This window comes from Panthera leo, chromosome A1 (genome assembly GCF_018350215.1).
Source record: "Panthera leo isolate Ple1 chromosome A1, P.leo_Ple1_pat1.1, whole genome shotgun sequence".
Lineage (NCBI taxonomy): Eukaryota > Metazoa > Chordata > Mammalia > Carnivora > Felidae > Panthera > Panthera leo.
The window spans coordinates 185,854,629-185,876,937 of record NC_056679.1 but is presented as its reverse complement, the minus strand read 5'-3'; the positions used below and the strand labels follow the sequence as shown (position 1 = coordinate 185,876,937).

Genomic DNA, 22,309 nt, shown 5'->3' with positions numbered 1-22,309 from the left:
GCCTCTCATAAATATATTAGGCAAAGAGATGAATTAATTAAAAGAAAAAGTTAATTCTTAAGCTTGAAAATAGGTAATATTACACAAGCAATGCAATGAAGTCATACAATAGCCCTATATATATGCATCAAAAAAATGTTAACTTATAAGAATAGGAATTATATTTGTATATAGCAATAACAAGTGAGAAACAATTTAGCAATGATAGCCTTTCATTTTTCAGAAGCATGTTTACTGCCTATGAGCTAATACTATTCACTTGCTTAGTGGACCAATTGGTCACTATCTAAATATGGTTTTAATTAAGAAACTGTCAGATCCAGTGTATTTGCTATTTGTTCTTATAAGAAAGGAAACCTAATAAAGGGTTTGTATGACTACTATTTACAGTAATTTTGGGGATTAATACTTTATTGTGACAGTCTGTGAGAACTAACCAGGTCAAGACATTAATTTTTATCCAAGTCTTTGGTGTTTCCTAATTCAATCGAAAATCCTACTTTGCCATATTTAAAAGACACATTCATCCATGTGACTGATATGACTACTAGAGCCCTCCTGTCGAGCTGCTCCCCCAAATAAATGTAAAATATTAAATAAGTATTAAAATATAAAAATGGGAGATATACTGAGTCTACAGACATCATGCTCTCCACACAAACTCATTAATGATTCCTTTCACTCTGTTGGATGCAATTGACTAATTTCCTCTTCTTATTTTTGCACTTTCAGAAAATAATGCTATTCAAGCATTATAGATATGCAAATTTAAGCATATCAGAGACTGAAAAGGGAAGCAAACAGCAATGAGGAAATTTTTTTAATATTTCACTTTTTTTTTTCCCAAAAAGAGTTTATTAAGAAGGTCACGACACATTGCAGTGCTAAACAGCTCAGAAAAGAATTTGCTGGACATATAAGCAGTGGCTGACCAGAATTTGTTTACCATGTTCACCTACCTCTCATGTAATCTATCTCATTCAGAAAAGCAAGAACAGTCTATTCCCGAAGGGCAGAAATAGGTCAGAAAGTGAAAGGAAAAGATAATTGACAAATATCTTAAACATGACTAAATTATTTTTTTTATATATCGATATCTCCACTGTTTAAGAAATTGACAGTGCTTCTCATTAACAGGTGAGTCACATGATAAATGTTTGATTTTTCATATTTGTCTTCCAATTTATCTTCCCCAAAATTAGCTTTTCCTTGCTATGAATTATCTATCAGAATAATGACAAAAAGAATACTAAAAATAGCATTTTCTTAAAATTACAGTTGTTCTTCCATCCCCAACACCAATTGAATTGATTTGCCCTTAAATGCTTCTCTATCAGCTCTATAAGAACATTGAAGTACAATAAATAAGTGCCTTTGTTTAGAAGATAAAGCTTCAGTCAAGAACGCTGAGTTTACTGGAATAGTTTCCAAACATGATTTCTGGTATGTTTAGGCTCACATGACTTAAAGCACTAAGCACCTGGAATTTCATTGGTAAGTGGTGAAGAGCTACATAACATATAAGACAATGTGTAATTCATGAGCTGTGTAATAGCTCCTTGTTAACCAGACAGTGCAATCATGGACATCAATTATAACCACCTAATGATTATACTTTCTTAGCTAGTGATTTCTTGCTCGCAGTATCAGTACTGAGAGTGGAAAGAGATGGATAGAGAAAGGTAAAATTTTAGGGCTAAATCTTGAAGATCAAGCCCAATTGTAATTTTACTTACAGGGAAATTACTCCAAAGAGGTAGAGTCATTGGTTGTAACTTGGTAGCCACTTGTCCAACTCCAGCTTAGAGCATGAATCATTAGACATGGATGAGTTTCATTTAATTTTAGTCAGTATTGAACATTTGAAAATTTTCATGTGAAAATCTTAAACATATTTACATCTTAAACATCTGGGTCTTCATTTTCATCTGAACATGATTGAGTAGAGTTGGATTGTGACATTTCTGAAAAGGTGAGGTGCATCATTACCAGTTTACCAAAGTCCCTGTTGTATTTTTGGGGCTTTGGGTCTTTTTTCTGTTACTGTTTCCTTATTTTGAAAACTAAGTGCATCTGTATCTCTGTGGAAAACTGGGGAAAATGAAAGATAATCCCCAAATGAGCACTTATGTATGCCTGGAAATGAAGTTTTTGTTTGTTTGTTTGTTTGTTGCTGTTGTTTTTACTTTTAATAGGCAAAAAGAAATGAACATGGAAACTATTATTCAGCCAATGTTTACTTGAGAATAGACAGTGATTTGCAGGGAAGTGCCAGAACCTATCCAATCTACATTTCACTTGCTTTTTTATATTCTACAGCTGGATTTGTCATAAATATATAGTATATGCAGTGCAAATAAATTTTAAGTTTATTTAGTTTATCTCTATAATCCACTTTCCTGGCAGATGGATTTTAAATAAAATCCTGGGTGGCTCAGTTGGTTAAGTGTCTGACTCTTGAATTCAGCTCAGGTCGTGATCTTGTGGCTCGTAGGATAAAGCTCCACATTGGACTCTTCTCTGACAGTGTAGAGCCTGTTTGTGCACTCTGAACACACACACTCTCTCTCTCTTTCTCTCTCAAAAATAAATAAATAAACTTAAATATATTTGTATATAAATAAACATAAAGTGGTGCAGTTACATAGATGGACATCTGTGCATCTAGTCTTGTCTGTATTTGTCTTTTTCAGCTCACATCTAAGCAGATAAAAGCTTGGTTGCAATTTTCCTGAACATTACTGAGTAGCAGCCTTGCATAGCCAATTGACACTTTTTCCTGTTGTACTTTCTTGAAGATTGATACAATTATTGTTCTGCAATAAAGCTCTGTTCTTTATTATCCCGGATGAAATGAGACAGCTGGATATAGAGCAAAAAAAAAAAAAAAAAAAAAAAAAAAAAAAAAAACCTGATTCCTATGTAAGAGTTGTCTTTGTGGTTGTACTATCATATTGTTGAATGACCTTGAACAGTCATATTTTGTTTTGGCCCTCAATTTCTCTGTCTCAAAAAAACAAACAAACAAAAAAAAAAAACCCAGACTATATTGAATTTGAAGCTTCTTTCACCTCTAGGATTCTGTGTTATATTTCCTGATATTTGGCAGTTTTGTTATAAAGCAATCTTCTGGTGGGCATTTATGTCCCCACAAGTCCCTAGTATAAACTTCCTAATGTTTTCTTATTCCATGAAACTTAGAAATTAACAGATCTATTTTATCTATCATGTATAGAGAACTTCAGTGGTAACCATAGGGGCAAGAGGCCCAGAGTGTTGCCATCGAGATGGTTGGTAAGTTAGTTTAGTTCTGAAAAAATGAATTTGGCATGGGAAAAATAGGCCCACAGTGGGTGTGGGGAGAGAGGGTGGATGTGAACTACCTTTATTCTGAATGATAAATTAGGAGAGGGCAAAGGTAAGACAGTGGCTTTGGCATTGCTTTCAGAGAGGAGAAAGAAGAGACACTTGGTATCCTACAACAAAAAGAACACTTGCCCTCAAGTGTGCATAGTATGACCATAATGTATTATTTTTAAGAGCTTAATTGTATAAATTTGGCTAATGGATATTGTGCTGAGAATTGGTGATCCCTTAAAATAGTATTGATCTACTACTTCTAAAATAATATGATGTACTAGCATTTGTAAGCTCTCTCTATATAAATCACCTCATTAACTTTTCACAGTATTTCTATAATGTGATGTTCATTTTCCAGGTGAGATGATTATGTATAACCAATCTTGTAGAAAAGTATGCAATGAGGACAAAGACCTTGTCCAAATCATAGAGTAGGTCACTAAACAGACAGCTTCCTGTCCAGCTTTCATCTGTGCATCTGTGTATGGCAGAATTGGACTATATTGGTCAGTTTAAGCTAGATTATGCTATGGTAGCAATAGCCCTCAAATATCAGTGATTTAAAGCTGAAAAAATATATATTCCGTTCTTTGGCATACTATTCTATTGGCTGAGGGGGCAATAGAAGAATAAAATGATTCTTAAACTTCCTGCTTTGATAAACATAAGTGATTTGGCTCATATTCCTTTGCCAAAGCAAGTCACATAGTCAAGCCTGTTGCCCATGGGGTAGAATGCATGCTTCTCTTACACAAAGGGTCACTGGGCAAGGCCTTTGTAGGGAAAGACTTGGTAGAAAGAGATAACAAATATTTGGACTGCCAAGTCATAACCAAAATTTACCATTATTATAATCCTTTCTGCTGTACATGGCCCATCCCCTGGCCAGGTGAGCAGGTGTAGCTTGAGATGATATGGCAGGGAAAAAACCCACTAGCAAGGGGGAGGAATGATGAACTCTCAAAGAAAATAGAAACCAGTTTTTAAAATGTCTCTGATTCTGAGAATTATTCTCTTTAAAAGAGACTGTTTTGGTCAAGCTTGCTTATTTTGTCAATGACCCAGCCATGATTTCCTATTTATGTAAAATTGGCTTCAGAAAGAGCAGATTAAAAGATACAATATTAACATGGAAATGATTGTAGGGTGATATGAACTGTCACATTTTATAAACATGGGCAGGATTTTCCCTGCTATACTTCTGGGACAGCTTTATTAATTACATTGAAAAACAAGTCCGTAAATATTGGTCCCATACTAAATCAAATTTTACAGATATTAGGCAGTGTAACTTCTAAGAAACAATAAACTAGCATCATCCTCTTGTCACTAGGAGGAAGTAATTGAACATGATTTAATAAAGAATGGTCACAAAATAATGAAAAGGTCAGGCTGTCTTGATTGCTGTTATTTTGTCATGATAAAAAATCTGTAGTAGTCTTGTATAAGAAAAAAGTATAAATACAGTAGTTTCAAGTAAAATTGGAATCATTTTATTTAATCTTAACAATAAAGCTATAATTTTAACACTTTCCTTTACAAACATTCTTAAAATTAATTCTGTCCCCTGTTCTATAGGTGAAGCACATGAAGTATAGGATAACAATAATTAAAACATTTTTGCGTGGCTAGTTATCAGTACAATTACAACTAATCAACAAGAATCTGTGTCCCCAAGTCACTGTTCCCTGGCCATTTATCTAAAATGAAGCTAATATAAAATGGAATTTTCATTTCACTGGCTGACGCCAAATAAGTGAGTAATAGGAGATATTTTGGTCCTAAAGATCTGCTCCTATTAATCTACGCACAGATGAATAGTGTTGATAATGAGGGGGTGGTAGTGGTGATGAGGATGATGATGAGAATGTTCAAGCCAGGTTTTATTGGGCATTTCCTGTATGCCAGGCTCAGTGCTAAGGATTTTACAAGGTTTATTAAATATATACCTGCAACAGCTTTAGAAGGCTGACCTTATTTTCATTTCTATGATCACGTAGCTAGGAAGTGGCAGAGACAGGGTTTGAACTTGTGCTCTGAGACTGAGCCATAGCATTTTTTGGGGGGTCTCATTTGTAGACAATAGCAATTTCCTTTTTATTAAGGAAAAAAGCTATTCACATCAACAGGTGTGTGTGTGTGTGTGTGTGTGTGTGTGTGTAGTATACAATAAAGGGCACATGCTTTCAAGGTACCTCATGCCCCGACATACCATAACAACCTAATATGTTCCACTATTCAAGTTGATGGCAACGTTTAGAATGTTGATAATTGGATATATCAAATTAGAGTCAGTTTTTCTTTACAAAGATAAGAATGAGGAAGTAACAGGAGCATCTTGAACAAGGCTAGTTAAAATGCTTTCTATTACTAGAAGTATTTTCTATGACTCAAAACTCTATACAAAATGACATGTATACTATATTAGTAAAACATGACTTTAAGTAAAAGTTGAAAGGAAAGAATACTTGGCTAAGGGTGATATGAGCTCGCCTTAAGTCCTAGCTGACTTTATTAATAGGTTTATATATCCGATCAAGTCATTTAACCTGTCAGATCTCACTTTGTTTATCTGTAAAATGGAAGAATTATAATTGCCCTACAAGAGTTGGTATGAGTATCTGAAAATGCCTAGAAAATTGTGAATAGCTTCGGAAATAGAGGACAACATGATCATAATATAATTGTATTTTCCCCTCTTTCTCATTCCTTTCCCTAACCTTTGAAATTCACATATTTCTGCATGATGATTTCAGGCATATTTAATGACTGAGAAAAGAAAAGTGATTTATAATTTATTGAAAGGTCATAGAAGATAGTTATTGATGCAATGATTCACTTCTGCTTGCTTTTGTAACCTTAAATTTAGACTAAAAAAAGAAAGAAGGCTGAATTTTGTCCAAAAAGGGCAGATGTGTGTGTGGGAGTGCTCTTTTAATAGCTGTCCCATAAAGTGACTTTGGAAAGATTTAGGAAATGGATGTTAAGTGGACTTGTTGATTTGATTGGCCATGACCAGATTGGGGTCTCTAACACACACACACACACACACACACACACACACACACACACACTCAAACTCACACACAAACACACGCACGCTAAATGTGTCAGAGAAATTCATTATTTTCCATTCCACAGTACCAGTAATATTCAATGCTGCAGTTATGTAATAAAGACAAAAACATGTAAGTCAAAGAGACTCCAGAATTGCCTACTCAAAGTGTCCTTATTTCTCATATTAAAAAGAAAGTCCATGGAAGTGACATGGCCAGCCTAAGGTCTCCCAACTAGTTTCATAGGAAATGAAGCATCTAATAATTGGCTTCCAGATTTCATTCCAACAGACTCTCTCAAGTCTCTCTGTTCAGTTCTATAACCAACAGACTCTCTCAAGTCTCTCTGTTCAGTTCTATAACTCAAATGTTTATGGGCAGGTCCTTTCCCATGTATCAGATATTGTGGTAAAATAAAATGAAGAAAAATAAAAACCAAAGGGAAAGAATGACTGAGTTAAGAAGATGACCTATTTCTATTTCTATGTTGGCAGAAGATGTTGCATTCAGTGCTGTCTGAGAAATAAGTCATATGTGGCTTAGCAGTGCTGATAGCATAAGTCTACATTATTAGTTAGAATCTTATGGAGTGGTGACAGAAAAACTAGAATAAGAGTTTTAAAACCCAGGTTCCACTCACAGTCTGTGTCTAACTTGCTGCATTACCTTGATCAAATCCTTTTATCCCTTTGTGTTTTAGTTTCTGTCAGTAAGATGTGCATGGCATTAGCAGGAGTCCTTTCTCATAGAGGTGTGGGGAGAATCAAATGAGATAATGGATGTGAAAATGCTTTATAACATGTTGGGAGTGCAGCACATATCCAAAGCATCATTGTCATCACTTTAACAATTACCTATAAGGCTTCCTCTAGATCTGAAGTTCCAGAGTCATGTCATAAAGCTAAGGCCTAAAGATGTATATATCTTTGTGCCAGTAAGGAAGCTGAGAAATGAAAACAAAACAAAACAAAACAAAACAAAACAAACCTGAATCATTGAATCATTGATCTCAGCCCCAGATGGGGTAAGGCTGGGAGTGTGACTCAATTCTTGCCTTTCAGTCCTGGGTCCCTGGGATCAGATTTTGTCATCAGGACTTGATGAGGATGACAAGCTGGTCAAAATTAAGGGTATTATTAAAGCAACAGGTTGTTTTGTTTTGTTTTTGTTTTTGCTACTCTCTGGGGGAAACTGACATTAAAAGATCAAGGCTAAATGTACAAATGAAAGGAAAATGAAAGTTATACTCAGTGGAAGGCACAGGAAAATGGAATTTGGATTAATGCATTTTCACCTAAAGTCAATAAAAGCCTGCTCGTTTGACAATCTTTAAGTCATTGTGGGTTTGTGAGAGAGCCAAGCAGGCTAAACTCAATGCTTTCACTTTTCTTGAGATCAAAAGTTAAACTTTTATTTATTTGTTTGTTTGTTTATTTAAATTTTTTTTTTTAAGAAAGAGTGGGGAGGGGCAGGGGAGAGAGAGAGAGAGAGAGAGAGAGAGAGAGAGAGAGAATGAGAATGAGAATGAGAAGCTTAAGCAGTCTCCATGCCCAGTGCAGATCCAGATGCAGGGCTTGATGTCACCATCCTAGGATCATGACCTGAGCCAAAATCAAGAGTTAGATACAACTGACTGAGCCACCCAGGAGCCCCAAAAGTTAGACTCTTATATGGAGAATATAGGATGGGAAACATTTTGCAATTAAAATTCATGTAGGGATTTAGAAACATATTTTAAGAAAATTATCTTTTCCTTTCAAAATATTCAATGTGTTCTCATGATTGCAAGTGTGGGTGCAAGAATAAGGACAAGAGTCAGCATTAGTGCCAGTCTCCATTCTGCCTGGGACTAAGAAAAAGAGATGCTTATTTCTTCTTAAGAACGAGTATCCTCACTGAACATTTCTTTAGGAATAAATGCTGCTTAATTTAAGACATCACAGTTATTCAGTGGGACAATTAATAACATGATTTATTTATTGAAAACATACTATGTACAACAAACTGCCCCTGGTAATTTCTATAAAACTTCTTTCTTAATCCCCATAAAAACCTCCAAGTAGATATGATCAACTACCCTCCTTTCAGAGATAAGAGAACTGTAACTCAAGGAAATTAGGTAACTTGTCCAAGCCCTCCCAAGCAGTAAGAGAAATAGAGGATTTGAAATCAGATTGAACAGGTCACATATCCCAGGTTCTTAAACATTCTACTTAGTAGAATTCCTTAGGAGGATGTTTTTGGTGAGGGACAGGGGATGAAGAGGAAGAGGGAAAATAATTCTGTAGTTAAAATTTACTTGAGAAATCACTGGAAATTGAGACCAGCATGGCCAGAACACTTGCTAGAGATGTTAGTAGATTTTGCCAAAGGCAGGTTCAACATTGTGCTTCATTTCTCTGTAGTATTCCCTCACCCTCTGTTAAATAATTAAAAGAAAAAATGGTCAAGGTCACCTGCCATGTCCCTGAATGGGTCAGCTTTTTTATTTCTTAAATGCTATGTACTGGTGAATTTCACCAACTCTAAGAATAGTCAGAAAGTCAGTGTAGATGAGGGATTCATGAAAATTAGTGGGTAAACCCGCTCAAAACATACTGCATAGAAAGATGGTTTCTCCACTGTTTTGTTTTAACTGGCCCAGGATTTTCAATCCTTTACGGAAACTGTACCTTTTTAGGAAATGTTTAAAAAATCTAAAAAAGATTTTTTTTTGCTATTGGAATGATTGATCCCTACTACCAGTGTTATTTAATTCTCTCAATTACCCCATGCAGTGGGTAAATTAGTACAGCCACTTAAAAATTTTTTTAATCTTTATTTTTGAGAGAGAGAGAGAGAGATGGAGCGTGAGCAGAGGAGAGGCAGAGAGAGAGGGAGACACAGAAACCAAAGCAGGCTCCAGGGTCTGAGCTGTCAGCACAGCTGATGGAGGGCTCAAACTCACAAAAGTGAGTTCATGACCTGAGCCGAAGTTGGATGCTTAACCGACTGAGCCACCCAGGCGCCCCAGTACAGCCCCTTTACAGATGGAAAAATCGATGCTCAGAAAGGATAAGTACCTTACCCAAGGTCATACAGCTAGTGAGCAGAAGAGCTGGGATTCAGACTCAGTTGAGACCACAAAGCCTCCCTCTGTATATCTATGCAATGCTGCTGAACTCTACCAAGAGTGGCTGAAAGCTCTGACCTCTTTGAGGTCACCTAAGTTCCGTTTATTGCTTATTTATGCAGGACCTCCTATGTTCTAAGCACCATTAATAGGGTTCAAGACAATAAATTAACCATAGTCCTTGCCCTTGAGCAGCCCACAGTCCAATGGATTGACAATGACCTGCATCTAACTGAATTTTAAATAACTTTTACATGAATCTCTATGTGACAAGACTGATGAAGTATCACACACAAAAACCCATACTTTTCACTAAACCAGAGCATGTTAATGCATACATGCTTCAATAGCATGCCATCCTCACTCTTTTTTCCCCCTGAATGAAGAAACTATTGTTCTAAAAACATCTCAAGTTCTTAAAATACATTAGTATACATTTGCAACATAATTTGAAAGTACAAGTATGCTCATTATCTTGTTTAAGAGACATTGTAGTTCTTAATTGTGACTGCTCTAGGGGCTTCATTTAGTGAGTTGCCTACTTCCATCCACCCCTCATTCTGGCAGTTGGGATGCTTGCCCCTGTACCTATGATGCTCAATGCCTCCCAGACAGAAGCTGGTGGGAGAGGTGTCTGCAGAAACCAACTGCCAGTCCAGCACTCTGAGAACAAATTTGGGGAGCATTTGCTAACATACCAGCCAGTATGGCATTTCTATACCTATGCTGGCTTAATGATGAGTAAAATTCTGAACGTTTTCTAGTTGATTTCCCTTTCATTCAATTTTTGGCCCATGTAAGTACCAGGCATGAGCCTTGTGTCCAGAAAAATCTGATCTGTCTGTAGTTCCAGATTTGATAGTCATTTAATGTTTCATCCAACCTTTCAATCCATGCTCAGTCCCTCAGGAATCCATTTTGTAATAGGTCATAGCAAGAAGGGTATCAGGAGGAAAAAAAAAAAAAAGAGTACCAAGTTCTCTTTGAGACCTATAGCTCTAGCATTGCAATTTCATGTCTAAACATGACATTATATCTACTAGAATTCTCTGTATAGTGGTGATAGTGGGAAATTACAGTCAGCACTCCAGCCTGTAGGTTTCACTTGAATAATCAATCTTTTTAGCCTCTTGGGTAAATTCTGGAAGAGGAGTCAGGTAACCTGAGCTCTGGGGCCATCTCTGTAAGCTGCATGGACTTTGGCAAGTTTCTAGCCTATTTTAGCCACAGTTTCCATGCCTATAAATAAAACCAAAATATCGTATTTAGTCAACCATAGAGAATATCTCTAATAATTAAATGAGATTAAAGTATATGAAATTGGCTTTGTAATTGCAAAGCACTACATACCTCCACAGGATCATTTGTATAGTGTTATATAAGTTCAGTTAGTTATTTTGTCCATTATTCATTTGGTAATTCCAGAGCACATTTGGTAAAGAAAATGTTTATTTAAAACATGATACTAGGTTCAAAGTTACATGAGGTATCAATCTCTCTGTCAAGCTTAAAACCTAGTTATTCATTGAAATAATTATAAAACTGTAGAGGAGAGAAAGTCTTTACTCTCCTTGTTTAATTCAACTCAAACTAGTCTACATAGCTACTTTTTCCATTCCCTCAACTAAAAGTATTGACTGATGCCCTTGGTAATTTGAACATTTGAGGCTCATGGTTGACTCTATTACATGTCTATGTAATTCTGCTGAATTTACTATTTATCCAGAGTTCTATTTTTGCCCAAATATGTTTATGAATGGCAAACTATTTTAATGACACACTAGACATTACATGAAGTCATATATTTGGGTGTGGGTTAATTGTGAGTGATTATCAAAATAATAGATATTAAAACAAATGTTATACTTCAAATTTTTAAAGTAGATGAATCTCGATTTATGGTCTATAATTTTAGGACCTATTTATGTTGGGAAGGTAACACTGATAAACAATTGGTAGAATCTTCTCCAAAGAAAGAGTCTTGGGTATATTTTTTTAAGTGGTGGATAAAGTATACTTTTTGTAAATTTTTAGATTAAAATGCACCTAAAGACAGCCTACCACAAGCTCTTTGTATTTGAGGAGAGGGCTTCTCCTTTATAAGACTGAAAGTATTGTTATGGAAGTCCATCTTCATTGTTATCTCCTTAGCAACTAGCACAGGACCTGACAAAGAGAATGTTCCATAAATGTCTATTGTACAACTGAAGGAAGACAGCTAGAGGAAACATCTGACTCCTCACCTTTTGGTAGTAAATGGCTACAGTGCAACAGACTTCATATCTCCCCAACATTGTCAAAGACAAAATCTCTCCTTGGAATTCCTGGTATTTATCTACTATTAACTTTATTTTTTTTAATGTTTATTTATTATTTTGACAGAGAGACAGAGCATGAGCAGGGAAGGGGCAGAGAGAGAGGGAGACACAGAATACAAAGCAGGCTCCAGGCTCCGAGCTGTTAGCACAGAGCCTAACATGGGACTCAAACTCATGGACTATGAGATCATGACCTGAACCACAGTTGAACGCCTAACCAACTGAGCCACCCAGTTGCCCCCTATTAACTTTAAATTTGGTCAGTTTCACATTCCTGAACCAATTGTTCTAGCCATGAAGATAGGATTGTCCCAATAATCCTCTCCATAGGATATGGAGTGGGATGAGTACTTCCCAAATTTAGTGGCTGAGAAAGAAGAGTAAATACCCAAAGGTAAGAAAGTAAGGTACTTGAGTCAAAGAGGGTGGGAGGAGATAGTAAGTAAATTATAATGATACTCATTTTCTTAAACCTTGAGAATATTTGAATAAAATCCTAGTACCAAGAAAAATAAATAGGTAAAAAGAAAAATCAGTTAAAAATATATCAGTACCAAATTTACCACTTCTCATTTAATGTAAAACCTAGAGGTTAAAAAAAATATATTTGGTATCAGAGCTTAAACAGAACATATTTTCTTGTATTCTTTAAAAAATGCATTATTGGTGGAAATGGTCCAAGGTAGGAAAGAGTGGTATTGTCAGTAGCAAAATTTACACATTATTAATGTTTACTTCGGTCACTGTATAAACTAGGAATGAAAGTGAAGCCAATAATATAAAACAGTTAAGAGCAGATTATGAGTGCTGTCTCAATCCAAAGAGATTAGATTATACTACAGTAGCAATCACATGGCCATGTCTAACTTCAAAGGGGGTGAATGGTTTTCTACCCTGGTCCAGAAAGAATATTTGTAAACTGCATAAGCATTCTACAGACACTTAGTAAAACATTTTAGGAATTAACAAAAAAAAAGATTTCAAAGTTGTAGTTATATGGCCACTGAAGCACATTTTTCTTTTTTAACTTAGTGGTGAGCAAGAGAATTTTTGAGCAAAGCAGTATAGCACAGTATAAAGAAGACTATCGTTAGAGTCTCAGCCATGCTCCTATCCTGGCTTTGCCACTCACTAGCCTGTCTTTGAACCAGTCACTTTAACCCTCTGGGCCTCAGTTTCCTCACCTTTACAATAAGACCACAAAGATGTTTTTCATAGGAATATAGTGAAAACAACAACACGATCATATGTAATACACTAAATACAATGCCAGGCAAATATTAAGTGTTTAATAAAGTATAGCTGTTAAAGTCCTCAGTGTCTTATTCACAGTAATTAATTTCAAGTAAAAGTGTTAATTTGACAGTTGTAGTTTTTATTTCATCATAAAAGTAATACAACTTGATCTCAACTAATTTGGTTGAAAGAACTTACTTATAAAGACATGAGGCTTGTTATAGATTATGTCCCATTTAGTATGAATATTATCGTAACACAAATATGCTTGATTATGGCTACTGCTCCAGACTCTTCTGAATTGTTCCATAATCCATGTCATATGCATAGTGTTCATTTTGTAAAATCTTTTTAGAAAATGGCTTCAGAACACATTTATCCCCAAGACGAGTAGGGGAAAGGATTTTATGTCTTTACTTCAATCTCTGCAGTTGATCCAAATGATTGTGTTTCTCACCCATGCAGGGCATTAAAATGACTTAAAAAGACAATTGGTTCTTTCCTCTTTTATAGCAATGTGAGGGCTCTGAAATAAAACAAAGTAGAATCACCTTGTTAATTTTTCCTTTACTCCTTTGATATTTTTAGAGTGTTTATTCTCAGAAGACATTATGGGTACTCCAGCATTGCTCCTGCTACTTACTCAAAATACAGACTTCTAGACCCCTCCTCATATCTGTAGAATTAGAATCCCTAGATGTGCAGCCCTAGACTCAGCATTGTAAACAGGATCCCAAGGTGATTCTTAGGCATAATAAAGTTTTAGAAGTGCTGCCTCAGATGCTAAGGATAAGCTGGCCTTTTTATTTCCTATTGCATAAGTGATTCAGTCCATCCCTAATAAGTTTCTTCCCATATTATATTGTGTAATGCATCCTGTATTCCTGTCTTCTATTTGCTATCATTTGAAGTCCCTCCTATTGTATTTTATATGCCTTTTAGTCCCCTGGCATATTTAGTTGTACATTTTTTATTGCCTATGATTACCACCAGTGCTTTCTAAGTAGAGGTCTTGGAATAGCTCCTAGGAAAGGAGAGTACATTGACCTTCTTCAGAAAATTAATCCAGACATGGCAAAGATACAGGGAAACTCTTGTTCTCTTTGTAGTATGATAGGAATGTAACAAAAGGTATGGCTTCTTTCTTACTACAACATCCGACCAAAGTGACTAAGAGCTATGTGGTGATGTGGGAGTCTCAATGGTCAAATAATACTGTAAAGATTCTAATATTTCAAAAGGCAGGCATCTAGGAAGACACTGATTTAACTTAGAATTATTAACTTCCAGCTGGCCCTGGTTCTTTAAACAAGCATTGGGAAAATATGGGTTCAATAGTAGGAAAAGTTGAGGTTTAAACCATAAACCCACAACTGGTCAGTTTAGTGAGTCACTCATGTGGTCTATTTTAAATGGCCATTTCTTTGTAAAATGGAAAAAACAGTATTTACTTCAAAGTTTAGTTGGATTAAATGGATAATATACAGGGCAAAATATAGTTTGGTGTTTTGTATTTTATTTAACAGAACACTATCTTCAATCCATTCTAGAATTGGATTATATTCTTAGGAAAATATCTACAGATAAGAAATCAGGATACACTTATGAGCATTATCATACACAGCTCAAGTGCAAGTTTCTTTTTTTTTTTTTTTTTTATGGATTTATTTTTTTTTTTTATTTTTTTTATTTATTTATTTTTTTAATATATGAAATTTACTGTCAAATTGGTTTCCATACAACACCCAGTGCTCATCCCAAAAGGTGCCCTCCTCAATACCCATCACCCACCCTGCCCTCCCTCCCACCCCCCATCAACCCTCAGTTTGTTCTCAGTTTTTAACAGTCTCTAATGCTTTGGCTCTCTCCCACTCTAACCTCTTTTTTTTTTTTTTCCTTCCCCTCCCCCATGGGTTTCTGTTATGTTTCTCAGGATCCACATAAGAGTGAAACCATATGGTATCTGTCTTTCTCTGTATGGCTTATTTCACTTAGCATCACACTCTCCAGTTCCATCCATGTTGCTACAAAAGGCCATATTTCATTTTTTCTCATTGCCACGTAGTATTCCATTGTGTATATAAACCACAATTTCTTTATCCATTCATCAGTTGATGGACATTTAGGCTCTTTCCATAATTTGGCTATTGTTGAGAGTGCCGCTATAAACATTGGGGTACAGGTGCCCCTATGCATCAGTACTCCTGTATCCCTTGGATAAATTCCTAGCAGTGCTATTGCTGGGTCATAGGGTAGGTCTATTTTTAATTTTCTGAGGAACCTCCACACTGCTTTCCAGAGCGGCTGCACCAATTTGCATTCCCACCAACAGTGCAAGAGGGTTCCTGTTTCTCCACATCCTCTCCAGCATCTATAGTCTCCTGATTTCTTCATTTTGGCCACTCTGACTGGCGTGAGGTGGTATCTGAGTGTGGTTTTGATTTGTATTTCCCTGATAAGGAGCGACGTTGAACATCTTTTCATGTGCCTGTTGGCCATCCGGATGTCTTCTTTAGAGAAGTGTCTATTCATGTTTTCTGCCCATTTCTTCACTGGGTTATTTGTTTTTCGGGTGTGGAGTTTGATGAGCTCTTTATAGATTTTGGATACTAGCCCTTTGTCCGATGTGTCATTTGCAAATATCTTTTCCCATTCCGTTGGTTGCCTTTTAGTTTTGTTGGTTGTTTCCTTTGCTGTGCAGAAGCTTTTTATCTTCATAAGGTCCCAGTAATTCACTTTTGCTTTTAATTCCCTTGCCTTTGGGGATGTGCCGAGTAAGAGATTGCTACGGCTGAGGTCAGAGAGGTCTTTTCCTGCTTTCTCCTCTAAGGTTTTGATGGTTTCCTGTCTCACATTCAGGTCCTTTATCCATTTTGAGTTTATTTTTGTGAATGGTGTGAGAAAGTGGTCTAGTTTCAACCTTCTGCATGTTGCTGTCCAGTTCTCCCAGCACCATTTGTTAAAGAGACTGTCTTTTTTCCATTGGATGTTCTTTCCTGCTTTGTCAAAGATGAGTTGGCCATACGTTTGTGGGTCTAGTTCTGGGGTTTCTATTCTATTCCATTGGTCTATGTGTCTGTTTTTATGCCAATACCATGCTGTCTTGATGATGACAGCTTTGTAGTAGAGGCTAAAGTCTGGGATTGTGATGCCTCCTGCTTTGGTCTTCTTCTTCAAAATTACTTTGGCTATTCGGGGCCTTTTGTGGTTCCATATGAATTTTAGGATTGCTTGTTCTAGTTTCGAGAAGAATGCTGGTGCAATTTTGATTGGGATTGCATTGAATGTGTAGATAGCTTTGGGTAGTATTGACATTTTGACAATATTTATTCTTCCAATCCATGAGCAGGGAATGTCTTTCCATTTCTTTATATCTTCTTCAATTACCTGCATAAGCTTTCTATAGTTTTCAGCATACAGATCTTTTACATCTTTGGTTAGATTTATTCCTAGGTATTTTATGCTTCTTGGTGCAATTGTGAATGGGATCAGTTTCTTCATTTGTCTTTCTGTTGCTTCATTGTTAGTGTATAAGAATGCAACTGATTTCTGCTCAAGTGCAAGTTTTTACCCCAAGGAAGTGAAACTGTTGAGCAATTTATGAGTAACCTCTGTGAGTGTCAGTGACAACATGAAAGGTGGAGTGAATGATAAAATATAAATGTATAAGCTAAGAAATAGAAGACAGGAATCTTGTAAAAGAAATTCTGAAGGGTCCAATTTCAAAAGTTGCTCATTTGTGTCTTTGTCTTAACATTCTTAATCACTTTATGTACATATATTGAATTCTTAGACTTCAAGCACAATCTGTTCATTAGAAATGGAGAAGTTGAGGCCTAATGAACACTGGGTTAAATTGTGACAGAGCTAGGGTTAAAACACCATGCTTTTATTGTTGTATCTAGTGTTTTATTCACTACAGGAACCACATCACTTGATGATACCTGCACCATAAATGTACATACTTAAAATATTTTATGAGTTTATTCTTTGCTTTCCCATCTGCAGTTCATGATCTTATATTTTAAGCCTCATTTCCAGTAGTGGCATTACAGGCCCCACCAATGAAACTGAGAAAAAATCCTGAAATTTTATTATGGGGTCTGTGAAATTCCATGAGATGGAAATGACCTGTTAATGACTGACATTTTATTATCTCTTAAAATATAAATCATATAAGCCAAATAACAATTAAATAGATATTTCTAGACAACATATACCACCTAAAACTTTGCTTACTATGGCTTTTACACCTGCAACAATATTCTGCTTTTTTATGAATGCTTTTTATTGAAGTATAGTTGACATAAAATATTAGTTTTAGGTGTACAACACAGTGATTTGACAATTATATACATTATGAAATACTCACCATATGAAGTGTAGTTACCATCCATCACCATGTTAAATTATTACAATATTATTAACTATACACCCTATGCTGTACTTTTCATCCCTGTGGCTTATTTATTCTATAACTAGAAGTTTATGCCTCTTAATCCCCTTCACCTGTTTTGCCCATCCTCCCACAATCACCAGTTTGTTCTCTGTATTTATGAGTCTATTTCTGTTTTTTGTTCACTTTTAAACATTTATTTATTGAAAGAGAGAGAGAGAGAGGAGGGGTAGAGAGAGAGGGAGAGAGGGAATCCCAAATATGCTTCGTGCTGTCAGCACAGAACCCAATGCGGGGCTTGATCTCATGAACTGTAAGATCATGACCTAAGCCAGAGTCAAGAGTTGGACACTTAACCAACTGAGCCACCCAGATGCCCCTGTTTTGTTTTTTATATTGCATATATAGCAAAATATTATGGTATTTGTTTGACTTGTTTCACTTAGTATAATGCCTTCTAGGTCCATCCATGTTTTTGTGAATGGCAAGATTTTATTCTTCTTATGGATGAGTAATATTCCACCATGCCTGTGTGTCTGTACTCGTGTGTGTATGTGTGTGTGTGTGTGTGTGTGTGTGTGTACCACATCTTTATCAATTCATCTGTTGATGGACTCTTAGGTTGCTTCCATATCTTGGCTATTGTAAATAATGCTGCAATAAACTTAGGGGTGTATGTATCTTTACAAATGAGTGTTTTTGTTTTCTTCAGGTAAATACCAGTAGTGGAATTACTGGGTCATATGGTAATTCTATTTTTAGTTTTCTGCAGAAACTTCATACTGTTTTTCATAGTGGCTGCACCAATTTATATGCCCACCAATAGTGCACGAGGTTCGCTTTTCTCTACATCCTCCCCAACACTTGTTATTTCTTATCTTTTTGATACTAGCCATTCTGACTGGTGTGAGGTGTTATCTCATAGTGATTTTGATTTATACTTTCCTGATAATTAGTGATGTTGAACATCCTTTCATGTGTTTCTTGAATATCTGTGTATCTTTGGAAAAGTGCTTATATTGCCTGCCCGTTTTTAATAGGATTATTTGTGGGGTTTCCTTGGTGTTGAGTTCTATGAGTTTAAAAAATATATATTTTCCATATTAACCCCTTATTGGATATATCATTTGGAAATAGCTTCTTCCATTCAGTAAGTTTTAGTTTTGTTGATGGCTCCTTTGCTATGAAAAATCTTTTTAGTTTGATATAGTCCCAATAGTTTATTTTACCTTTTGTTTCCCTTGTCTAAGGTTAATGTCCAAGAGATTATGGTCTATGTTATCTTTAGGAATTTTATGGTTTCAGATCTTATATTTAGGTTTTTATTCCATTTTGAGTTTATTTTTATGTATGGTATAAGAAGGATCCAGTTTCAATCTTTTGCATCTACCTGTCCAGTTGTCCTTGCACCACTTACTGAAGAGGATCCTTTCCACATTGTATATTCTTCCCTCCTTTGTTGCAGATTAATTGACCATATATGTGTAGATTTATTTCTGGGCTCCTTTATTCTGTTCGATTGATCCTTGTGTCTATCTCTGGGCCAATGTAATTATTAAAGAATAAAGCACATAGAGTAAAGTGCAAAAACAATGTTTTCAGCTTGATGAATTTTTACAAAACAAACACACTCATGTTTTCACCACCCAAATAAAAATATAGAATAATACTAACACCACAGAAGCCTTCCTAATACACCTTCTTGGTAATACCTACCTACCACTACCTCAATCCCTATTCTGGTTTTTTATTTTCTGAGCTATGTTTTTTATCAGGTTTTGAAATTTACATGACGTTTTATCAGTTTGATGTTTACATGAATGGTATAATATGGTATGCAAACTTTTTCATCTAGTATCTTAGATTCAATACATTCTTCCATGTTCTGAGCAGCAATAAATCATTTCATTGATATGTAATATGCAATTTCATTAATATACCACAACTTATTTTATGCATGATGAACATTTTGATTGTTTTACTTTTGACTACTATAAATAACATTGCTATAAGCATTGATATGCATATCTTTTGGTGCATTTATGCATTACTTTTGGATATATAACCAAGAGTGAAATTTCTGGGCCATAAAGAAAGCAGATGTTCAGCTTTTGTAGAAACTGCTAGTTTCCCAAGTGATTCTATCACTTTACACTTTCGGTATAAGTTTTAGATACTCTACATTCTAGCCAAGTCTTGGGATTTCCATGAAAAGTTACTGTTTTAAGTTTTAATTTTAATTTTTAGCCAATCTGATGGATGAATGGTGGCATCACTTTGTAGATTCAACTTTGATTTCCATAATGGCTTCTGAAATACGCTTATTGGTCATTTGCTTATTTCTCCTTGCAAAGTGCCTGCTCAAGACTATCCAACTTTTTTGTCTTTGTTTTTCTTACTTGTTTGTGGGAATTCTTGAATATATGGATTCAAGGCTTTTGACAGATAGATATATGTCTTCTCCCATTCTCTGACTTGCCATTTAATTTCTCCGTGATGCTTTCTCATCAATAGTAGTTCTTAACTTTAATGTAACACAATTTTATTCTTATGGTTAACTGCCTTTTGTGTCATGTTGAAGATCTCTCTGCCTATCCCAATGTCAAGAAGAAATTTTTCTATGTTCTAGAATTTACATTTTATTGTTAGACCTTTCATATTTACATCCATGATCCATCTGGAATTGTTTTTGTGTAAGGTGTCATGTAGCAATCAAGCAACATACTTAACCAAATGTATATTCAATGATGTTATCAGCATTTTTTTTTAAAAGACTGTCTTTTCCAGATGCAGGTTAGTGGCAATTGTATAATGGGTTAAGTGACCATATATGTTTCTTAGAGTAAATGTAGTATGATTTTCTACCTTTGTGCCAGTGTCACATTGTCTGAATGACTCTAGTTTGTAAACATCTTGTTACCTAATCTAATTATCTAATAATTCCTCAGATTGATTTTTTTGGTTACCATATAGAAAAAATATCATTATGTTTTTCTATAAATTTTAAAGCAATATTATCAACTTTAAAAATACCTGAAATTATAATTGATGCTGTATTGATTCTATAAATCTTTTATGGACAGCTGGCATCTTTATAGTATCAACCCTCTATGAACAAAGTATATGTCTCCTTTTATTTAGATCTTCTTAATCTGTTACTTAATCATACCTTTTGTGTGGATGTCTGTGTGTGTGCATGTGCATGCATGCATGTATAAGTCCTGCACGTTTTTCATTACACATCATAAAAAGCACATTATAAGACAAATAGAAAAAGCCCAAGAAGGAGAAAGAAAAGAAGGGAGAAGAGGAGGAGAACAAGAAGGAAGGACAAGAATAATAAGAAAAACAAAAGCAAAAACAAAAAGAGCAAGAAAAAAGAACACATACAAATAAACTCAGACCAATGTTGCTCATGAACTTGGAGGTAAAATTGTAATGAAGGTGTTGACACATCTACTCCAGTGTTATTTAAGAAGAATATTATTTCATGACCAAGTCAAGTTTATTCTTAGAATGCAGAACTGGCTTAATATTATAAAATCAATAATTACATGCTAAGTTTATCACAGTCCTAAAATAAAAAAGGATATATATATGATTCTATCTCTGGATGCAAAAACATTCATTTAGAAGACTTAACGTTAATAATAAAAATTACTAGTAAACTAAGAATAAAAAGGAATGTCCCCAATACAATAAACAGCATTTAAAAAAGAAAAGAAAAAAAAAAAAAAAAAAAACTAAGGCAAACATTCAGAGGTGAAATATTGAAAGATTCTCTCCAGAATAAAAACTCAGTAAAATCACTAAATCAATGCCAACAGAAAAATCACTATTATTTCTCTATATTAGAAATAATAATTAGAAACTCAACTGAAAGCTTAGGTTGTTTTCCAGATTCCCCTTTCTGGTCTGTCCTGGAACTCCATTTTTTTACTGTCCTAGCAACATGAAAGTGCTGAATCAACAAATATAAGTGACTGTAGTTTTCTTTTTTCTAGAATTTTGAGAGAGGTCCTGGATGCCTCCTTTGTTACCTGATGCCTTGAAACTATGTGCTTTCATTTCTTGTCAAAAAACTTTATCCATTTTATTTTTAAAAATATATTTATACTTTTGTCTCATCAGGAGGTTTGGTGTGATATAGGTTCTTTTTTTACAGTTTAAAATGGACATCTGTACGATTATTTTTTTCTTGGTCTTACCATTACTAACATCCTTTAAAAGTTTATTTTTGATTTTTTAGTCAATTGTAGTTAAGTCAAAATTACCTTTGAATAAAAATTTGTCTTCAATTTTTGATGCTTTTAATCCCTAACTTTATTATTTTTCATACATTTCCCTTATAATTTTTGTTGGTGTTCATTAAGGTAGGAACATTGTCTCTCGGTCTGTGTTTTATACCCTCACATAGAATCTGCCATATATTCTCAATAAATCTTTCTGAAAAATTAAATTACTCTCTGATTCTACAGTGCATATTCATTTTATATCTTAGTATCTCTAAAATCAAGACACCTTTTATTTTAAAAAATTTTTTTTTAACATTTATTTTTGAGACAGAGAGACAGAGCATGAATGGGGGAGGGTCAGAGAGAGGGAGACACAGAATCTGAAACAGGCTCCAGGCTCAGAGCTATCAGCACACAGCCCGATGCAGGGCTTGAACTCACAGACCGGGAGATCATGACCTGAGCCGAAGTCGGCCGCTTAACCGACTGAGCCACCCAGGCGCCCCTAAGACACCTTTTAAAATCTATGTTATTTTGCAATACCTGTAAGATAAGTAGATTCTGATACATACACCCAAGAAACCACCAATATTAAC

General features: G+C 35.2%; 1 protein-coding gene across 6 annotated transcripts in view; it reads left to right on the top strand.

The window, feature by feature from the left end:
- GABRG2 (gamma-aminobutyric acid type A receptor subunit gamma2) overlaps window positions 1-22,309 on the top strand; it is a 113,782-nt gene that overhangs the window by 51,219 nt on the left and 40,254 nt on the right. The window contains exons 7-8 of one of the 6 annotated variants that reach the window (XM_042947516.1): window positions 10,998-11,028; window positions 11,506-11,513. The exons of the other annotated variants lie outside the window; for them this stretch is intronic. Of the exons in view, the coding sequence (XP_042803450.1) occupies window positions 10,998-11,028; window positions 11,506-11,513 (39 nt within the window). The remainder of the gene's footprint in view (window positions 1-10,997; window positions 11,029-11,505; window positions 11,514-22,309) is intronic. 6 annotated transcript variants of the gene reach the window in all.